This window comes from Pinus tabuliformis, chromosome 6 (assembly GCF_031772625.1).
Source record: "Pinus tabuliformis cultivar Carrire ecotype Pingquan chromosome 6, CPIR1, whole genome shotgun sequence".
Classification (NCBI taxonomy): domain Eukaryota; kingdom Viridiplantae; phylum Streptophyta; class Pinopsida; order Pinales; family Pinaceae; genus Pinus; species Pinus tabuliformis.
The window spans coordinates 68,345,079-68,360,509 of NC_142292.1; the positions used below are offsets into that span (position 1 = coordinate 68,345,079).

General features: G+C 38.3%; 1 protein-coding gene across 1 annotated transcript in view; it reads left to right on the forward strand.

The window, feature by feature from the left end:
- The window catches only part of XCT (XAP5 family protein), a 139,619-nt gene extending 125,937 nt beyond the window's left edge, over window positions 1–13,682 (forward strand). Inside the window, exons 8-12 of the mRNA XM_089413873.1 lie at window positions 12,389–12,520; window positions 12,855–12,908; window positions 13,004–13,069; window positions 13,175–13,249; window positions 13,354–13,682. Of these exons, the coding sequence (XP_089269999.1) occupies window positions 12,389–12,520; window positions 12,855–12,908; window positions 13,004–13,069; window positions 13,175–13,249; window positions 13,354–13,404 (378 nt within the window). The 3' untranslated portion in view covers window positions 13,405–13,682. The remainder of the gene's footprint in view (window positions 1–12,388; window positions 12,521–12,854; window positions 12,909–13,003; window positions 13,070–13,174; window positions 13,250–13,353) is intronic.
- The last annotated feature ends 1,749 nt before the right edge of the window (window positions 13,683–15,431 follow it).

Sequence of the window (15,431 nt, forward strand, 5' to 3'; positions counted from 1 at the left end):
TCTTACGATCCACCACACTGCCAGCCCAATCGGCATCAGTATATCCCCGGAGTATCACACTCCCGGCAGTGTATCTCAGCCCATGGTTTATCGTGCCCCGAAGATATCTCAAAAGATTCTTGGCACCAACCCAGTGAAAATGATGAGGCTCAACCATCTGTTGACTCAAAGTATTCACTGCAAAACATATGTCCGGACGGGTGTTCACTAAGAACATCAAAGCTCCTATGAGTTGACGATACTCAGTAGGATTGGCCAAGATAGGCCCTGCAGCGCTGCCACTCAACTTCTTAAAGTTGAGTTCCATTGGTGTCGACACGGACTTACAGTCCACCATCCCAAATCTTTCCAGAAGCTTCACAATATACTTTCCTTGAGAAAGGAAAATCTCTCCAGGTCTCTGCCAGACCTCCAGGCCTAGGAAATAGTGCATCAGTCCTAGGTCTTTCATCTCGAACTCAGCAGCAAGCTCCCTCTTACATTGATGAATGAGAGGGTCATCACCTGTCAGGAAGAGGTCGTCCACATACAGCACTAGAATGAGAGGCTTTCCTTCCTCAACCTTAAAGTAAAGGTTTGGATTAGCATTGCTTCGAGTGAAGCCCAGCTTCATCAAGTAACTATCCATCCTCTCATACCAAGCTCTGGGTGCTTGCTTTAACCCATAGAGGGCTTTCTTCAACCTGCAGACATAAGTGTCTCGATTTTGAACTTCAAATCCCAGAGGTTGTTCTACATACACCTCTTCCTTTATTGCACCATGCAGAAAAGCAGTCTTGACATCCATCTGATGAAGACTCCATCCTTGCGTAGCAGCAAGGGCCATGATGGATCGGATGGTGGTATATCGAGCCACAGGTGCAAATATATCGTCATAGTCAATTCCTTCCTTTTGAGAGAAGCCACGGGAAACAAATCTTGCCTTAAACTTTTCAGCACTCCCATCAGATCCATGTTTAATCTTGTAGAGCCATTTAGCGGTGACAACAGATTTGTCCTTCAGTCTCGGGACCACATCCCAGACATCATTCTTCATAATAGCCTCATATTCTTCATGCATAGCATCCTTCCAGACTTGATGCTTGATGGCTTCTTCAAAAGATCCAGGTTCAGATTGTATAATAGTACTCATGGCAGCTAGATACCCTTGGTATCTACACGGCTTCTTGCTTTCTCGGAATGTTCCCCTTGGGGCAGCATGACCCTCAGCATCTTCGAGGGTGTCCCTGAGCCATGATGGCCTCTTTCCTAGAGAAGGGGAAGGATCAATAGGGTCCGTTGGCTCTTCAACATCAGGCATAGTCTCATCCTGGGGTTCTTCCAGATTTCCAGGTCTTTCTTCATGGTTTTCTTCAGATCTAGGAAGATCTACTACTTTCTTCAGGGAAGCATCTTCGTCAAAAGTGACATCATGGCTTATCTCTACTTCCCTTTGACCAGGTACATAGACTCTATATGCCTTAGAAGTCTCACTGTAGCCCACAAACATTCCTTTCTTCCCAGTAGCGTCCAACTTACTTCTCTTTTCTTTCGGCACATGAAAATAGACAGGACATCCAAAAAATTCTAAAATGTGAGACATCAGGTTTCTTACCAGAGAAAACCTCTTCGGGAGTTTTGGAGTCCAAAGCGGAATGAGGGCATCGGTTTTGAATGTACACAGCAGTATTTGCAGCTTCTCCCCACATAAACTTTGGAAGACCCTGGTCACATAGCATGGCACGGGCAGCTTCCACAATAGTCCTATTCTTGTGTTCAACAACACCATTCTGCTCAGGAGTATATGCAGTGGTAGTCTCCCTCTTAATGCTAGCTTCTCTGCAAAAGTCTTTGAACTCATTTGACTCATATTCAGTGCCATTGTCAGTCCTCAAAATCTTGATCTTCTTTCCGGTCATATTTTCCACCAAGGCTTTGAAGGTACGGAACCACATGAAAGCCTCATCCTTCTTCTTCAAGAAGTATATCCAGGTTTTGCGAGAGAAGTCATCAGTAAATGTCATATAGTAAGAACATCCCCCCAGGGATGTTACAGGCAACATACCGGAAAGATCAGAATGGACCAGTTGCAATATCTCAGATGTCTTTGTGACACTTGAGGGGAAAGGTCCCCTTGTATGTTTTCCTTCAGCACAACCCTTACATACACCTTTATGATTATTTCCAAAATCAGGCATCCCTGTCACCACCTTCCTTGCTTCGGGAAGAGCCTTGTAATGAAGGTGTCCAAATCTTCGGTGCCATAGTTCGGTTTGACGGATAGTATCACAAGTCATAGCTCCCAACGGACTCCCTCCAACCTGGTAGAGTGTACCAACTCTAAAACCAATTGAGATAGCTTCCTTGAAGCTCTTCTTCCACATGAGTACCTTTCCATCAGAGAAAGTTACATTGAATCCTTTGTCTTCCATGGCAGATACAGACACAAGGTTCTTCTTCAATTTGGGTACATAGAGTACATCTTGTAGATGGAGGACTTGTCCTTGAGACAAGTGGAGGGTCACAGTCCCGGTCCCTTTCACAGGATAAGTGGCATTATCCCCAAGGGTAATTTCTAGATTAGTATCCCTTTCAACCATGTCAGAAAGTGCTTCCTTGAATCCGGTGATGTGTCTTGAGGCACCACTATCGATTAGCCAGACATCCATAGTGTCGGGCGGAGATGCAGCTGAGAGAGCAGATATTAGAATATACTCATTTCTTTTATCAACAACATTAGACTCGTCATACCTGGTATTTCTGGTCCTTTTAGAAGGTGGATGGTTTCCTTCAAAGTGAGCCTTCCTCTTTCCTTTGGATTTGTCATTTCTTTGATTCCCATTCCTTCGGTTGTTGTTGTCGTCACTATCGGGAGAATTCTTCTGGAAGGGGCATTCTCTAGCATAGTGTCCAGTCCTATGGCAGGTGAAACATTTACCCTTCTTCTTTTGAGTCTTAGTACTTCCTTTGTCCTTGGAACCACCAGAGTTCTTCTTTCGGGAATGAGCAACATAGGCATCATTTCTTTCATTATCAAATTCCTTCATCCTTGTTTCTTCTTGCATACATCTAGACAGAAGCTCATCAAATTTAGGGATGGTATTATTGTTGAGAATGGTAGTTGTGAATACTTGCCATTCATATGGAAGTCCTCCAAGTGCGGTGAGAACCATCTCACGATCAGCTATTGTCTCCCCAATAGCTAGCAGATTGTTCCTGGTTTCGGTCAACTTCATAAAGAAAGTTTGAATAGACTCGTCTCGGCCCTTCTTCATATTCTTCAACTTGTTCTTGAGGAATAGCACTTGGTTCACATTGTTTACTCGGAACATAAGTATCAGTTTGTCATACATCTCCTTGGATGTGCATAGTTCAGATATGTAGGCAACCAGACTCTTATTTATGGATTCCCTGATCAGCAGTTTTGCTCTGATTTCTCCCTTCTTATACTTGTGTTTAATAGAAGCAGAGGCATTTGATGGAGGTTCTTGAATCTTCCCTGTCACATGATCTAGGAGATCATGATCTTCTAATTTGAGATCTAATAACATCTTCCAGGCATGGAAGTCATCACTTCCAGTCAGCTTGTCATTCTCCCTGAATTCAAGCTTAGAGGAATCCATTTCCTTCGATGATGATTGCTATAGATAGAGTTTGTCTTCACCTCAGCTCTGATACCATGTAAAGTTTTGTAGATGTTCTATGCTAAGAGCAATTTCACTTTTCTCACAGCAATCATACAAGTAGATAAGCAAAAATGCAGATAGAACATATAAGCAGATCTTACAGAAGACAAATCAGAAACAAGAAAAATGTATGTGTTTGTTTCGGCAGTCAACAGGATGCTTCAACCAGCAAAGTCTCCTTTGGTCAGCCAGCCCAGCATGTGTCACAACAACCCTTCAACCAGTAGATGAGTCAACCCAAGTCAGTTCTACAAAAGTCAACGCTGTCCTGAAAAGTCAATGCAGGGGCAGCAAGCTAAAAGTCAACGCAGCAGCAAAACGGTCAACCCTTTGACCTCGATTTTTGTGCCAGGTAGTATGGCCTTCAAAAATCGAACCTCCCACAAGTTTTCAGCTTGTTTGGACCAAGCGTTGACCAAAGTCAACGCTGGTCAAACTTCTGCGAAACCCTAGCAGCAGAAACCCTAGCAGCAGAAAAATCCTCTTCGTCCTTCCCACGTGTGGCTGAAATTCGTCCTCCAGGTAGCTCGTACTTTTTAGGATGAGAGAGGAAGATGTGAGTTGTTTTTGTGATCAAATTCTCTCCAACTTTTCCTGTATATATATATCCATCAATGAGGGTGTGTGACACATCTGTTGGGCATGTGAGCCTACATTACAAAATTGGCTGACCTTTGCACATATAATTTATTAAGAATAATAAATTCAAAATATAAGTTCTGCTCATCGGATTAAGACTATTTTTATATGGATTTTACACCTCTCAGAAAGAGGAATCCAACAAAAATATTAGCCTCTTAATCTGAGCATCAGAACATGGAGTTTGGACCTAGTTGTCCAAATTTAACACATAACAACTGAAAATCCCTCTGCAAATGATTTACAATTGTTGTGCCTTTTAAAATTGTCGTTCTTTCATGAGAAGAATTAATCTTACTCTTAGCCTCCACGAGCAATGTTTCATATTGTTCCCAAGGGAGGAGATTTCCCTGCTGATCCAAACATGAAGGTAACCCGACTCGAACTCTTTTGTCAAAATTAGAATTAAAAGCTACCATTGATTCTCTAACCTCCAATAGTCTACTTTCCACATTCTTCCTGTATATGTTTTTTTGCACCAACTTACTTATTTCTAACACCATAGATGTTCTATCTACAATGTCCACTGCCTTCAATTCAAGGGAAGATTTGACATTCAAATAATCAATCATCTTTTTGGCCAGCTGTGCACTTTCCTGTGACTAAGCTTTATTGGTGTAAATAATGGATTTAGTAGCCTTTATGATTGTTTTCTCTTCATCCATGACCACCATATGATCCTAGACTGCTTTGACCTCAGATTTTAAGACTTTAAGTTTTAACTTTTAACAAGTTAAAGTTATGGACCACGGTTTACGATTTATCATTTTAGTTTTTACCCTAACCTAAACGACAAGTGCTGAGGGGTTCATTGCCTGCTGAGAGGTTCATTGCCTGCTGAGAGAGGTTCATTGTCGACTCTCTAGACTCCAGTGCCATCATCGCGGATGTCGGAGAGACATAGCTGCATAGTGCAATGTTCTAACTTCTGATCCCTGAATTGTTGAACGCCGTCGGCTGCCGGCATCGTTGGTCCTGGACTCCTAGTATTTACCGTTTTACGTTATCATTTTGTTAAACTTAGTGTTTTACGTTGTAGAAATTTCTCATTTCCCACCCCGGTTTTCAGTTTCTCCTTATTTCTCCCATATAGTCAAATGCCATTTCCCATAACCATACATTTAACAAGCTGGAAAAAATAAATTCGCTGAAAACACAAATTCTGGAAATTTTACAGAATGCTGGAAATTGCAGAAATAAAAATCAGCAGTAATAAACATCCATTAAAACACATTTGAACACTGAGATTTTTGGTCAATGTGATCCTGGAAAAACCCCCTACAACTCTTGGGGAAAACCAGTTTGAGAGCTCTTCTTTATTTCTGGAAAATGCCTTTTTACAGTAAGAGAAATATTCAGCAAAAATCAACAAGCAAACTTTTACAACTTATCTCAACCTTGCTGAAACTCCGCCTTGCTGAAACTCCGCCCTGCTGAAACTCCACTGTACAGACTTGCTGAAACTCAATCTTGCTTAAACTCCGCCCTGCTGAAACTTCGCTGTACAGACTTGCTGAAACTCCGCTCTGTTGAAACTCCGCTGCTGAAACTCCGCAGCTCACTGTCTATAAATCTCCCTTGCTCTCTTGCTCTCCTTCTCTCAATCTGCTCATGAAAGAATTAATGACCTTTTCCTCCTTTTCCTCCTTTAATCTAACCCCAAGTGACTTTTGGGTGATCCAAGTGACTTTTGAGTGATCCCTAATTCCAATGGCTGAAATAGATTGAGATCTAAGGCTGAGATTAAATGCTCATTTAAATCTCACTTTTTATTTTTTAATTCACCCCACTTTAATAAAGACCCACTTAGTCATTTATTTCCAAAGTCATTTTTCCTTTCTAATTTTTCATTGACTTTATAAAAGTCACTTTAAAATTAGACTTAGTAACTTTATCACTTAAAGTCACTTTTAAATTAGATTTAACTTTATAAAATTATAAAGTCACTTTAGGAGAAAAATTAAATTCTTTTGGACACTTTTCCCTAGGCCAAAGATCAAAGCCTAAGGGAACCACCTGTCCTTTGGTACCAAATTTCAACATACGTTATCGATTTCTGTGTGTTTATACTATTCAGTTTTGGTCAGTGCAAGCAGGCTAGCAACACTATAGCATGTTTATGTGAAGGTGAAGTCCAGTTTTTTGTCAAAAAAATAATCTTAGTATGAGCAAGCGACAAATGATAGAAAATGTCACAAATCAGAGTATAAAATATGCCTTCTTTTATTTAAATATCAGTCCACCCTTACAGAGCATGATTTCTTAACACTCAGCATATCATAAATGAATATAGCAGAAGTAAAACTCAGAAATAGACACAGTGGAACCTCGAAGGGAAGAGTGAGCTGGATAGTCCACTGAACACATTCAATACCTGAGTTTTCCATTATTAAGACTCAAGTTTCTATCCCCTTGCATCAACAGTGATTTCAGCTCTCTTCTAGGCACCACACAGCTCAGGAATATGTCCCTCAGGGATTGATAATATGCACAGCAAAGGGAAACTCCAGTCTTTGGTTCGAATCAGCTAGGGAATCCTCTTAACTCAGTCTCTTTCTTGTTGTGCGTACACTCCAGCATTGTATAGAGAGATTACCGTCCCTTTTCAGCCACAAATACGCCCCTCTTATGACATGAACTCGGCCCAACTATGTAAGAACGTGACCAACAAAGATTTGAGTGCCTCCCAACCACAGAAAGTTAAAACACAATCAAAGGAACCAATAAGTACTCTTCTCACATTACCCTAGACTTTATGTTACTCTTGGACCTAAATAGTCTAAATCCGGCCATGACAACACACTGTTTATCACAGATTTCACTCATTTTTGTAGTTATTGGAATAATAACTAATAATGATGGAACAGAGTAAAGAGAAAGGCATATAAATAAATGATGAGATAATTTTATTAACATCCAGAAATGACCAAATATTTTTTTAAATACATATCTGATATTTGTCAATTTTCTTTTTTCAGTTTCATTTACATCATCATCATTCATGGCAACTTCAAGTTCAGCCATTCATGAGGCAGAGGAAGTGGCACATGAAATTGAATCAACCCATAAAGTTGATCCAAAGTCACCACTTTGGAAATATGTAACTACTGTTGGGAAGATCCAAGGAGGTGGATCATTGGCATGGGTTTGCAGTGAGTGTAAAAAGGAGTTTAAGGGGTCATACACATGGGTTAAAGTACATTTGCTTGCATTAAGAAACAATGGGGTTCGTTTATGTAGTGGTCCACTTAAAGAGAATGGGATAGATGGAAATGGTTTAAGCAAGGTAAAAATTGCAAAATATCAGAGAGAACAAGATGAGACAGATGCTAAAGCAAATGAGGCAAATCCTGCCTCCCATTTAAAACACCCAACAAGGTTGGAAGCATCTTCATCAAAGCCTCCACTTCATTCTCATGGAATTGTTGGTTCAAAGCGGTCAAATTTGGGACCGCTTGAGAAGAGTTTTAATAATGATGCTCGAGAGATAGCAGACGCAGCTGTAGCCCAATGCATTTATGCAAATGGCCTTCCCTTTAACCTTTTGTGACCTCCTTACTGGGCAAAGATGCAAAGTTGGTAAAAAGTTTGAATGAAGCCCCAAGAGGGTACAAGAGCCCTGGATATGAGAAGATACACACCACATTGTTGAGTGCTCAAAAGTTAGATTTGGAGGCTAAATTAGCCCCCATTCGTGATTCATGGCTCATTTCAGGGGTGTCCATCATTTTTGATGGATGGAAAGATCAAAGAAATAGGCCTTTGATCAATGTGATTGCTTAGAGCCCACATGGGGCAATGTTTTTGAAGGCAGTGGGTTGTGAGGGGCAGATGAAAGATTCTCAATTCATTTCTAACATCTTGATTGAAGCAATTGAATTGGTGGGGCCTGAAAATGTTGTCCAGGTAATAACTGACAATGCAACGGTGTGTAGAGCAGCAGGCCTAATTATTGAAGGCAAATATCAACACATCTTTTGGACCCCTTGTGCTGTACATTCATTGAACCTCATGTTGAGCAAGTTGGGGAAGCAAATTGAGTGGATTTGAGTTATTTTTGAAGAGGCAAAAGAAATTCAAGCCTTTATCACAAACCACCACATGTCCCAAGGCATCTACAGGGAATTTGCTAAGTTGGAGCTCCTTAAGGTACCTATACTTTAAAGTTTAAAGTTTATTAAATATTTCATAAATTCTAATTTCTGACTCTAAATTCAAATATCTAAATTGGATTCTCAAATGTCATGATTCGTGAATCATAATAGGTTATTCAATCAAATTATGATTTTTCAAATTGATTGAAATTTGAATTTTGAAACATTGGCAATTTGACACCTATAGGTTGTCGAGACTTGATTTGCTTCCCACATCATAGTCTTAACAAGGCTCATGCAGGTGAAAGATGCATTACAATCAATGGTATGCAGTTCTCTTTGGAATCAATGGAGGCAATCCCAATCTGATAGAGCACAAGCAATGAAACGGTTGGTTGTTGACGATGAATGGTGGGATAGGGTGGAGTACCTCTTGGCATTTACTAAGCCAGTTGTGGATTTGCTTCGTATGTTTGACACAAATATGCCTAATCTGAGAGAGGTGTATGAGGGCTTTGATTCCATGATAGAGAAGATAAGGTTGGTTATAAATGCCAAGGAGAATGACTCGGATGAAATCTTTTACAGAGAAGTAAAAGATATATTGACCAAAAGGTGGAACAAGATGACCACCCCATTGCACCTTTTAGCCTATGCAGTGAATCCAAAATATTATGCTGCAGAGTTGCTACGTGATCCAGAAAGAAGCGCACCAAACAAAGACCCAGAAGTCGCAAAAGGATTTAAAAATGCTTTTAGAAAGCTTTTTGTAGATCCTGAAATTGGGCTTCGGATTCGTGCACAGTTTTCTCATTTTGTGGGATCAGAGGGTTGGGGTTGTGATATTGAGTGTATGCGGGACAAGAGCAAAGGTCCAATTGAGTGGTGGAAATTCTATGGTGGGGCACTTCCACATATCCAAAAATTGGCCATCAAGATCTTGTCACAGGTTGCTAGTTCCTCTTTAGCAGAAAGGAACTGGAGTACATACGGCTTCATCCATTCAGTGAGGCGAAACAGATTGGGCTCTAAGAAGGCTAAGGAACTAGTGTATATTCATTCAAGCCTTCGCCTTCTGTCACACAAGAGAGATGAATACAAATTTGGGCCCACAAAATTATGGGACGTGGAACCAGAGTTGCCTGATTTGGATATGACATTGAATGCCATGTCTGTAATAACAATTCACACACACTAACTAAAATCTGAAATACAGAAGCCTGAAGAATTAATTTGTACTTACCTTAACTGCTGCTGATTCTGCTAATGAACTGGTGATTCTGCTGCTGGTGATGCCGTGGCTATTTAGATCCAATCTTCGGGAGACCAATACCACCCAACCAGACTGAGCAAACCTAGCTGCTCAATCCAGAAAGCTGCTCAACAGAAGCTCTCTGTCCCTCCATGCCCAGAACCTCAGACGGCTTAAAGCTCTTCCAATGGATAATTATCTTCTCCTGGTTTTCTCCTGGTGAAATTCTGCTTCTGGTTCTCTCTGCCCCTCTCTGGTTTTTCCCCCCCTCTCTCGATCCAGGCTGCCGGTTTTTATCTACGGGCCTGGTGGTGGCCACCCTCCTACTTGCAGCCACCGCCTTCCCTCAACTTGACACGCCCTCCATGCAATTCAACCCTCAGATATTTTCCTGGCAAAGGGCGCTCTGCTATAAATTTTCAGTTGGTTGGACGCGCCCCCTTTTAATGGATCCTTTAATGATTTTTTTAGGTATGCTATAGCATAGGTTGTGTTTTACGCTTAGCATATGTATATTTATAAGTTCAGCTATTTATCTTATAACATTTAAATTATATATATATTATAAAGTTCCATTATATAGTATATAAAATTTATATTATAAAGTTCAATTATGTATTTTGTAAATTTAATATATATATATTATAAATTTTAATTATATATTTTATAAAATTTAACTTATATATGTTTATAAATTTAAATTGTATTTATAAAACTTAACACATTTATTGTTTAAATTTCTTCACATTTGTTTTATTATAAGGTTTAAAACTTTATATAATGGATCAATTTAGCTGGGTCGTTACAATGTCTCATATGAATTTGTTTGATTCGGAGTCACCAATAGGTGGATCTTCAAGTGGACATGGCAGCAATGTTCCCAATGCCACTTCTAGAGAGGATGTGGAAGTGAAACATTATAGTGGCAATAATGAAGACATATTTGATGATATGTAAATGTAATTTATGATGGTGTTTTAACTTTTAACTTTTAAACTTTTGAAGTTTGAACAACCATATGAATTATGAGTAATGATAGTAGATTGCCAGTCATACTTCATTTTGTACTTTGTACTATGTAGTAATTAGTATGCATTATTAATTTTGGACCTTGGTAATGATGGTGTCCGTGTAACTTGTCATGCTGATAACTTGATGTTTGAAATTTGAAACAAAAACTTGATGATATGTTGAAACTTGAATCATGAATGTTCATTGTTATAATAATCGTTAATGATGATGACAATGTTGAATGTTTATGGCATATGTTGAACTGATGATGATGAATCATGATAGATCATAGATGATAATCTAGATTCTAAAATATGAAATTTTTATTTTTATATATATATATATATATATATATATAATGTGCCGTTTCCTGCCGTATCGTATCCAGATTTTTTGAAAATTTGCCGTATCCGTTTCAAACCCCGTACCTGTATCCGTTTCTTGGTAACTTAGATATATACATGAGCTTGCTTTGATAATATGTTGTCTTCTATCTATATTCTAATGCTGTGTGTTTGGAAACATGAATGAAAATTTTTAAAATTATGTTTTTTTATAAAAAAATAAATATTTAATGCATTTTTTACAATGACCGAGTCATTGAAATCGAGCCAGCCAAGTCGATACCAAGTCGGAGTCGACCCTTGGCCGAGTCGGTGTCGGAGTCTTAAAACATTGCTTGGAACAGATATCACTTGATGGTGTCTTTTACAACTTATGTATCAGTTTTATTTTCATATTTATGTGGCAATGTGTTTGATTGATTTTGTTGCTTTAAATGTTTAACAAAATGAAAACTAAAACAAATATTTTTGTATTTTCAAGTATTGCAGTATTTTCTGATATTTTTACCGATATTGCAGATAAGTTCCATCCCAGACTGTTTGCGATATATACATGACATGAAAATATAACATTGGATAGCAGTTTAAATGTAGTTTATCTTAGTTTTGTGTTCCTGTGTTTCTCATCATGCTCATCTATGGTTATTGGACCTAATCATAGTCTAACTCTCATTATAATTGCTTTACCACCAACTAGCTGTTTTTTCTTGGGCCTTACCACAATTTTAGTTCAGTATGCACTTAAAATATAGTTAATAGATCTCATGCGAGAGATCATATATATGGGCAAAATGTGCATGTAACTAATACCTGCTTGTGGGAAAATACATATACTGTGACCGGTCAAGTAAATTGAAAGAGATGAATTTCGAGATGTCTGCCCTTTTGTAATAGTGCGCCCTTCAGAATACACAAGATTAAGGTCCTGACTCCTTTGGTACCTTCTAAAATGTTTGTAAAATTGTGCTGCATTTGGAGTTGATGATGTATGATCTTGTATGGATTTGGTTGCTTATGCCTTGCCTGCCTTTTAGAGTGAGTTAGTAGATGATCTCACCTGTTGTCTGTTGGGCAAGTTCATCTCTTATTTTTTGTCATTTGCTTATTCATCTTTCCCCTGAATTCGTCAGCATCTATTTGCATCTCTCCTGACTTTAATCAGTGAGTATTTTTATTTTATTGGTTCTTTATTTTCACCATTTTCAATATAGTCTTCTATTTGTTGTGCTTACAAATAGTTTGAGTGTTGATAGTTTCATTACTTATTGCCAATATACTGCTACAATTTGCTCTTGTTTAGTAAAATAGATTTTAGAAATAAAAGACAGATTACAAGCATTGTGAACTATTTTTAATATTTAAAGTACTTTTGCGTATGTGCAGGTTCGCAAAGGAGACACAATAGCTGAATTTCTCCGTGCTGTTCAGCAGCAACTTGCACCTGAATTTAGAGAGATTCGGACAACTTCTGTAGAGAATTTACTCTATGTGAAGGAGGACCTCATCATTCCACATGTGAGTTTCTTTGGTAAATGTTTTATTTGTTTGTTCATGCTTGGTCCAAGGTTATATATAAAAGGATCTCATTTCATTTGAAATAGTTCTTTTGCAAGTTCACAGCCTTGGGTTGGTTTAGTGTTTTTATGCCCTTTTTTTCGGTGGGGGAGTAGGTGAGGGTGATTGATGGGACCCACACAAACGTTTTGGCTATTTAGTGTCAGTTGTTCACCTTTATTTTCCAAATTTAAATTAGCCATCTGATTTTCATTGTCAGTGGCCTAGGTTTTGTTTTCTTCTTAGTCTTTAAAGAACTCATATTAACTTGTTCCTTTGTCCCATGGAACTGCAGCAACATAGCTTCTATGAGCTAATTACAAATAAGGCAAGGGGAAAAAGTGGACCGGTGAGGATTCTACCTTATTTTAGCAATTCTCAAATAATTGTTTTGTTTATTTGTTGTAAGCACCATTTTGATTACTGAGGGTATGCTTCTTGCAGCTTTTTCATTTTGATGTTCACGAAGACATCCGGACAACAGCTGATGCTACCATAGAGAAGGATGAGGTGTTGTCATCATCTGCCTTTTCACCATATTCTTGGATCATGTTCCTATCAATTTTTTTGAATGGTGATGTGATTATTCTAAAATTTCTTACCATCATTTTGCAGTCACATGCTGGAAAAGTTGTTGAACGACATTGGTATGAAAAGAACAAGCACATATTTCCGGCATCCAGATGGGAGGTGCATTTTCTCTCATTATATTTTTTCCTATTCGAAAGAGTATTGCTGTGGATCACACTTTAATTTTCACGGCTGATTTCCTCTTTTTTCTTTTGTACTTGCAGATATATGATCCTACTAAGAAGTGGGAACGCTACACTATTCATGGGGATTAAATTTTATGGCATTGTTGCAGTATTTATGATTAGTGAACTGTACAATCATCTATCAGCAGCTCGCATGCCTTGAACTTGTTACCATTTGGTTTAGTTCAATATAGAGCTTTTTATTTGATATTCTTGCATCAAACTTATGATATGCTTGCAGCTGAAGAGTTGTATGAGGAGATTCTCGTGGCATCCTAATGATAATGGATATACTAAGCATTTTGCTTCTGGCTATTATGTTGACTTGTTTTATTTAAATTTGATTCAATACATTTAGATTCATAACATACGTAGCAAATATTACTTTCACTACATTTAAAATCAATTTTATCTGAAGATGCATCCTATGTAAACCTGTGGTTTTTTGGTATATTTTGGTTTTAGTTTTACATTTTAAGCAATAATGGGATCCTTTTTCAGGTGAAAATTTAAGCAGTCTCGAAAGGGATATGATCATTTATCTGAACACAATTGTCTCATTTGTATCCAAAGTACACATTTTGCAATTATTGTTGTGGAATCTGTTTTGAAAGTATCTAGCAATATAATGTGTGTTGTGCAATGTAGTATAAAGGGAGGACTGTTCCCCAGTCTATAATTGAGCATTTGACCAAAAACTTATAAAAGACATTTAGAACCGATCTTATTTTGTCAATCATAGAAAACCCTGATATTAATGAAAAGCATGTTTGCTGCATGCTTCCTCCTGGCCAATAGTAGAAGGCTGAGATTCCTGTTTCATAACATCCATGTCGACATCTTCAGGTAGCTGGTAAACAATGACTTTTGTAATCTCTCCGAGGTGAAACCATTGAAATTCTGAAGTTAGATATAGCAGACTGAGCCCCTAAGATTTATAACCACTTGATGAAGCAAATTGCATCCAGCTTCTAATGCTTGGATTTGACTCTTCTACTGAAGCAAGGGGTAGTGCCAGCAGATTGAAAAGAGGCAGACCTGTAATTTCCTGAGCCAATGTGGTCTCTCCTAAACTAGAGGAAGCAGCATCGAGATGTTAAAATGACAACAAATCAATTAAAATAAAATGTAAAAACCAAAATTTATCGAGGTAAATATTCGGTTGTTAGATTAATGGTGTTGGTTTACGAAATAGATGATAGTTTTGTAACGATGCCTACTTCATTTTATCACTGAAGCCCGAGAGTTGAAGGGGATGTAAGCGTGAGTGTAAATTTTGTTGGTGATGTCGTCATTGATGGCAAAGGTGGGCTTTGTTGGACCTTTGTCAAACATATTGCAAGTGCTCACAAAACTCGCATCAGTGCTTTGGCATTACCGCAAGCCTGCAAAAGAGATGCATAGATCTTTGATGTTGTTCGCAAAGAGATTTGGTACAAACCAGACATGTTCTTGTACAATGATATGCTTATTACAATGGCCAGAAATGAGAAGGGGGAAGAGGCAATGCAGGTCTGGAAAGATATGGAGGCTGAGAATATTCAATATACAAATAGATCAGAATACATATCCTGATATTATACGGGAATTCTTAGATCATGGGTCACCTCTGGAGGCTATAGATCTATATGAAGAAATGAGGCAATCTCCTGATCTACCGTTGGTGTTACCTTATAGAGTGATTCTGAACGGTCCTCTAACTTATCCTCTATTGAGAAACAAAGTTAAACAGGATTTTGAAGAACTCTTCCCTGACATACAAGTAAATGATCCTCCAAAATGTTGATTTTCTAGTGCTATTATAGACAAGAACAATTTTCTGCTACTGATAATTACTTTCAATCATATACAATCTTACTTCAACACTTTTCAGAACATCATTAAGCAATTACACTCAGAAAATTCAACAGTAAATGCAATGAAGCAGTAAAGATCAGAGTAGACAAGCGATGCACAATAGACACCAAAGTTTTTTAACTGGGAAGCCCGAACACGGGAGAAAATCCAACAATATTTTATAGGATAAATTGTACAATCTGATTTCCAAGTCAAGTTTTGGTTAAACTAGACCAACAAACTAGCTGTGACCAAACTTGGTCAAACTGGTATAAATTTGG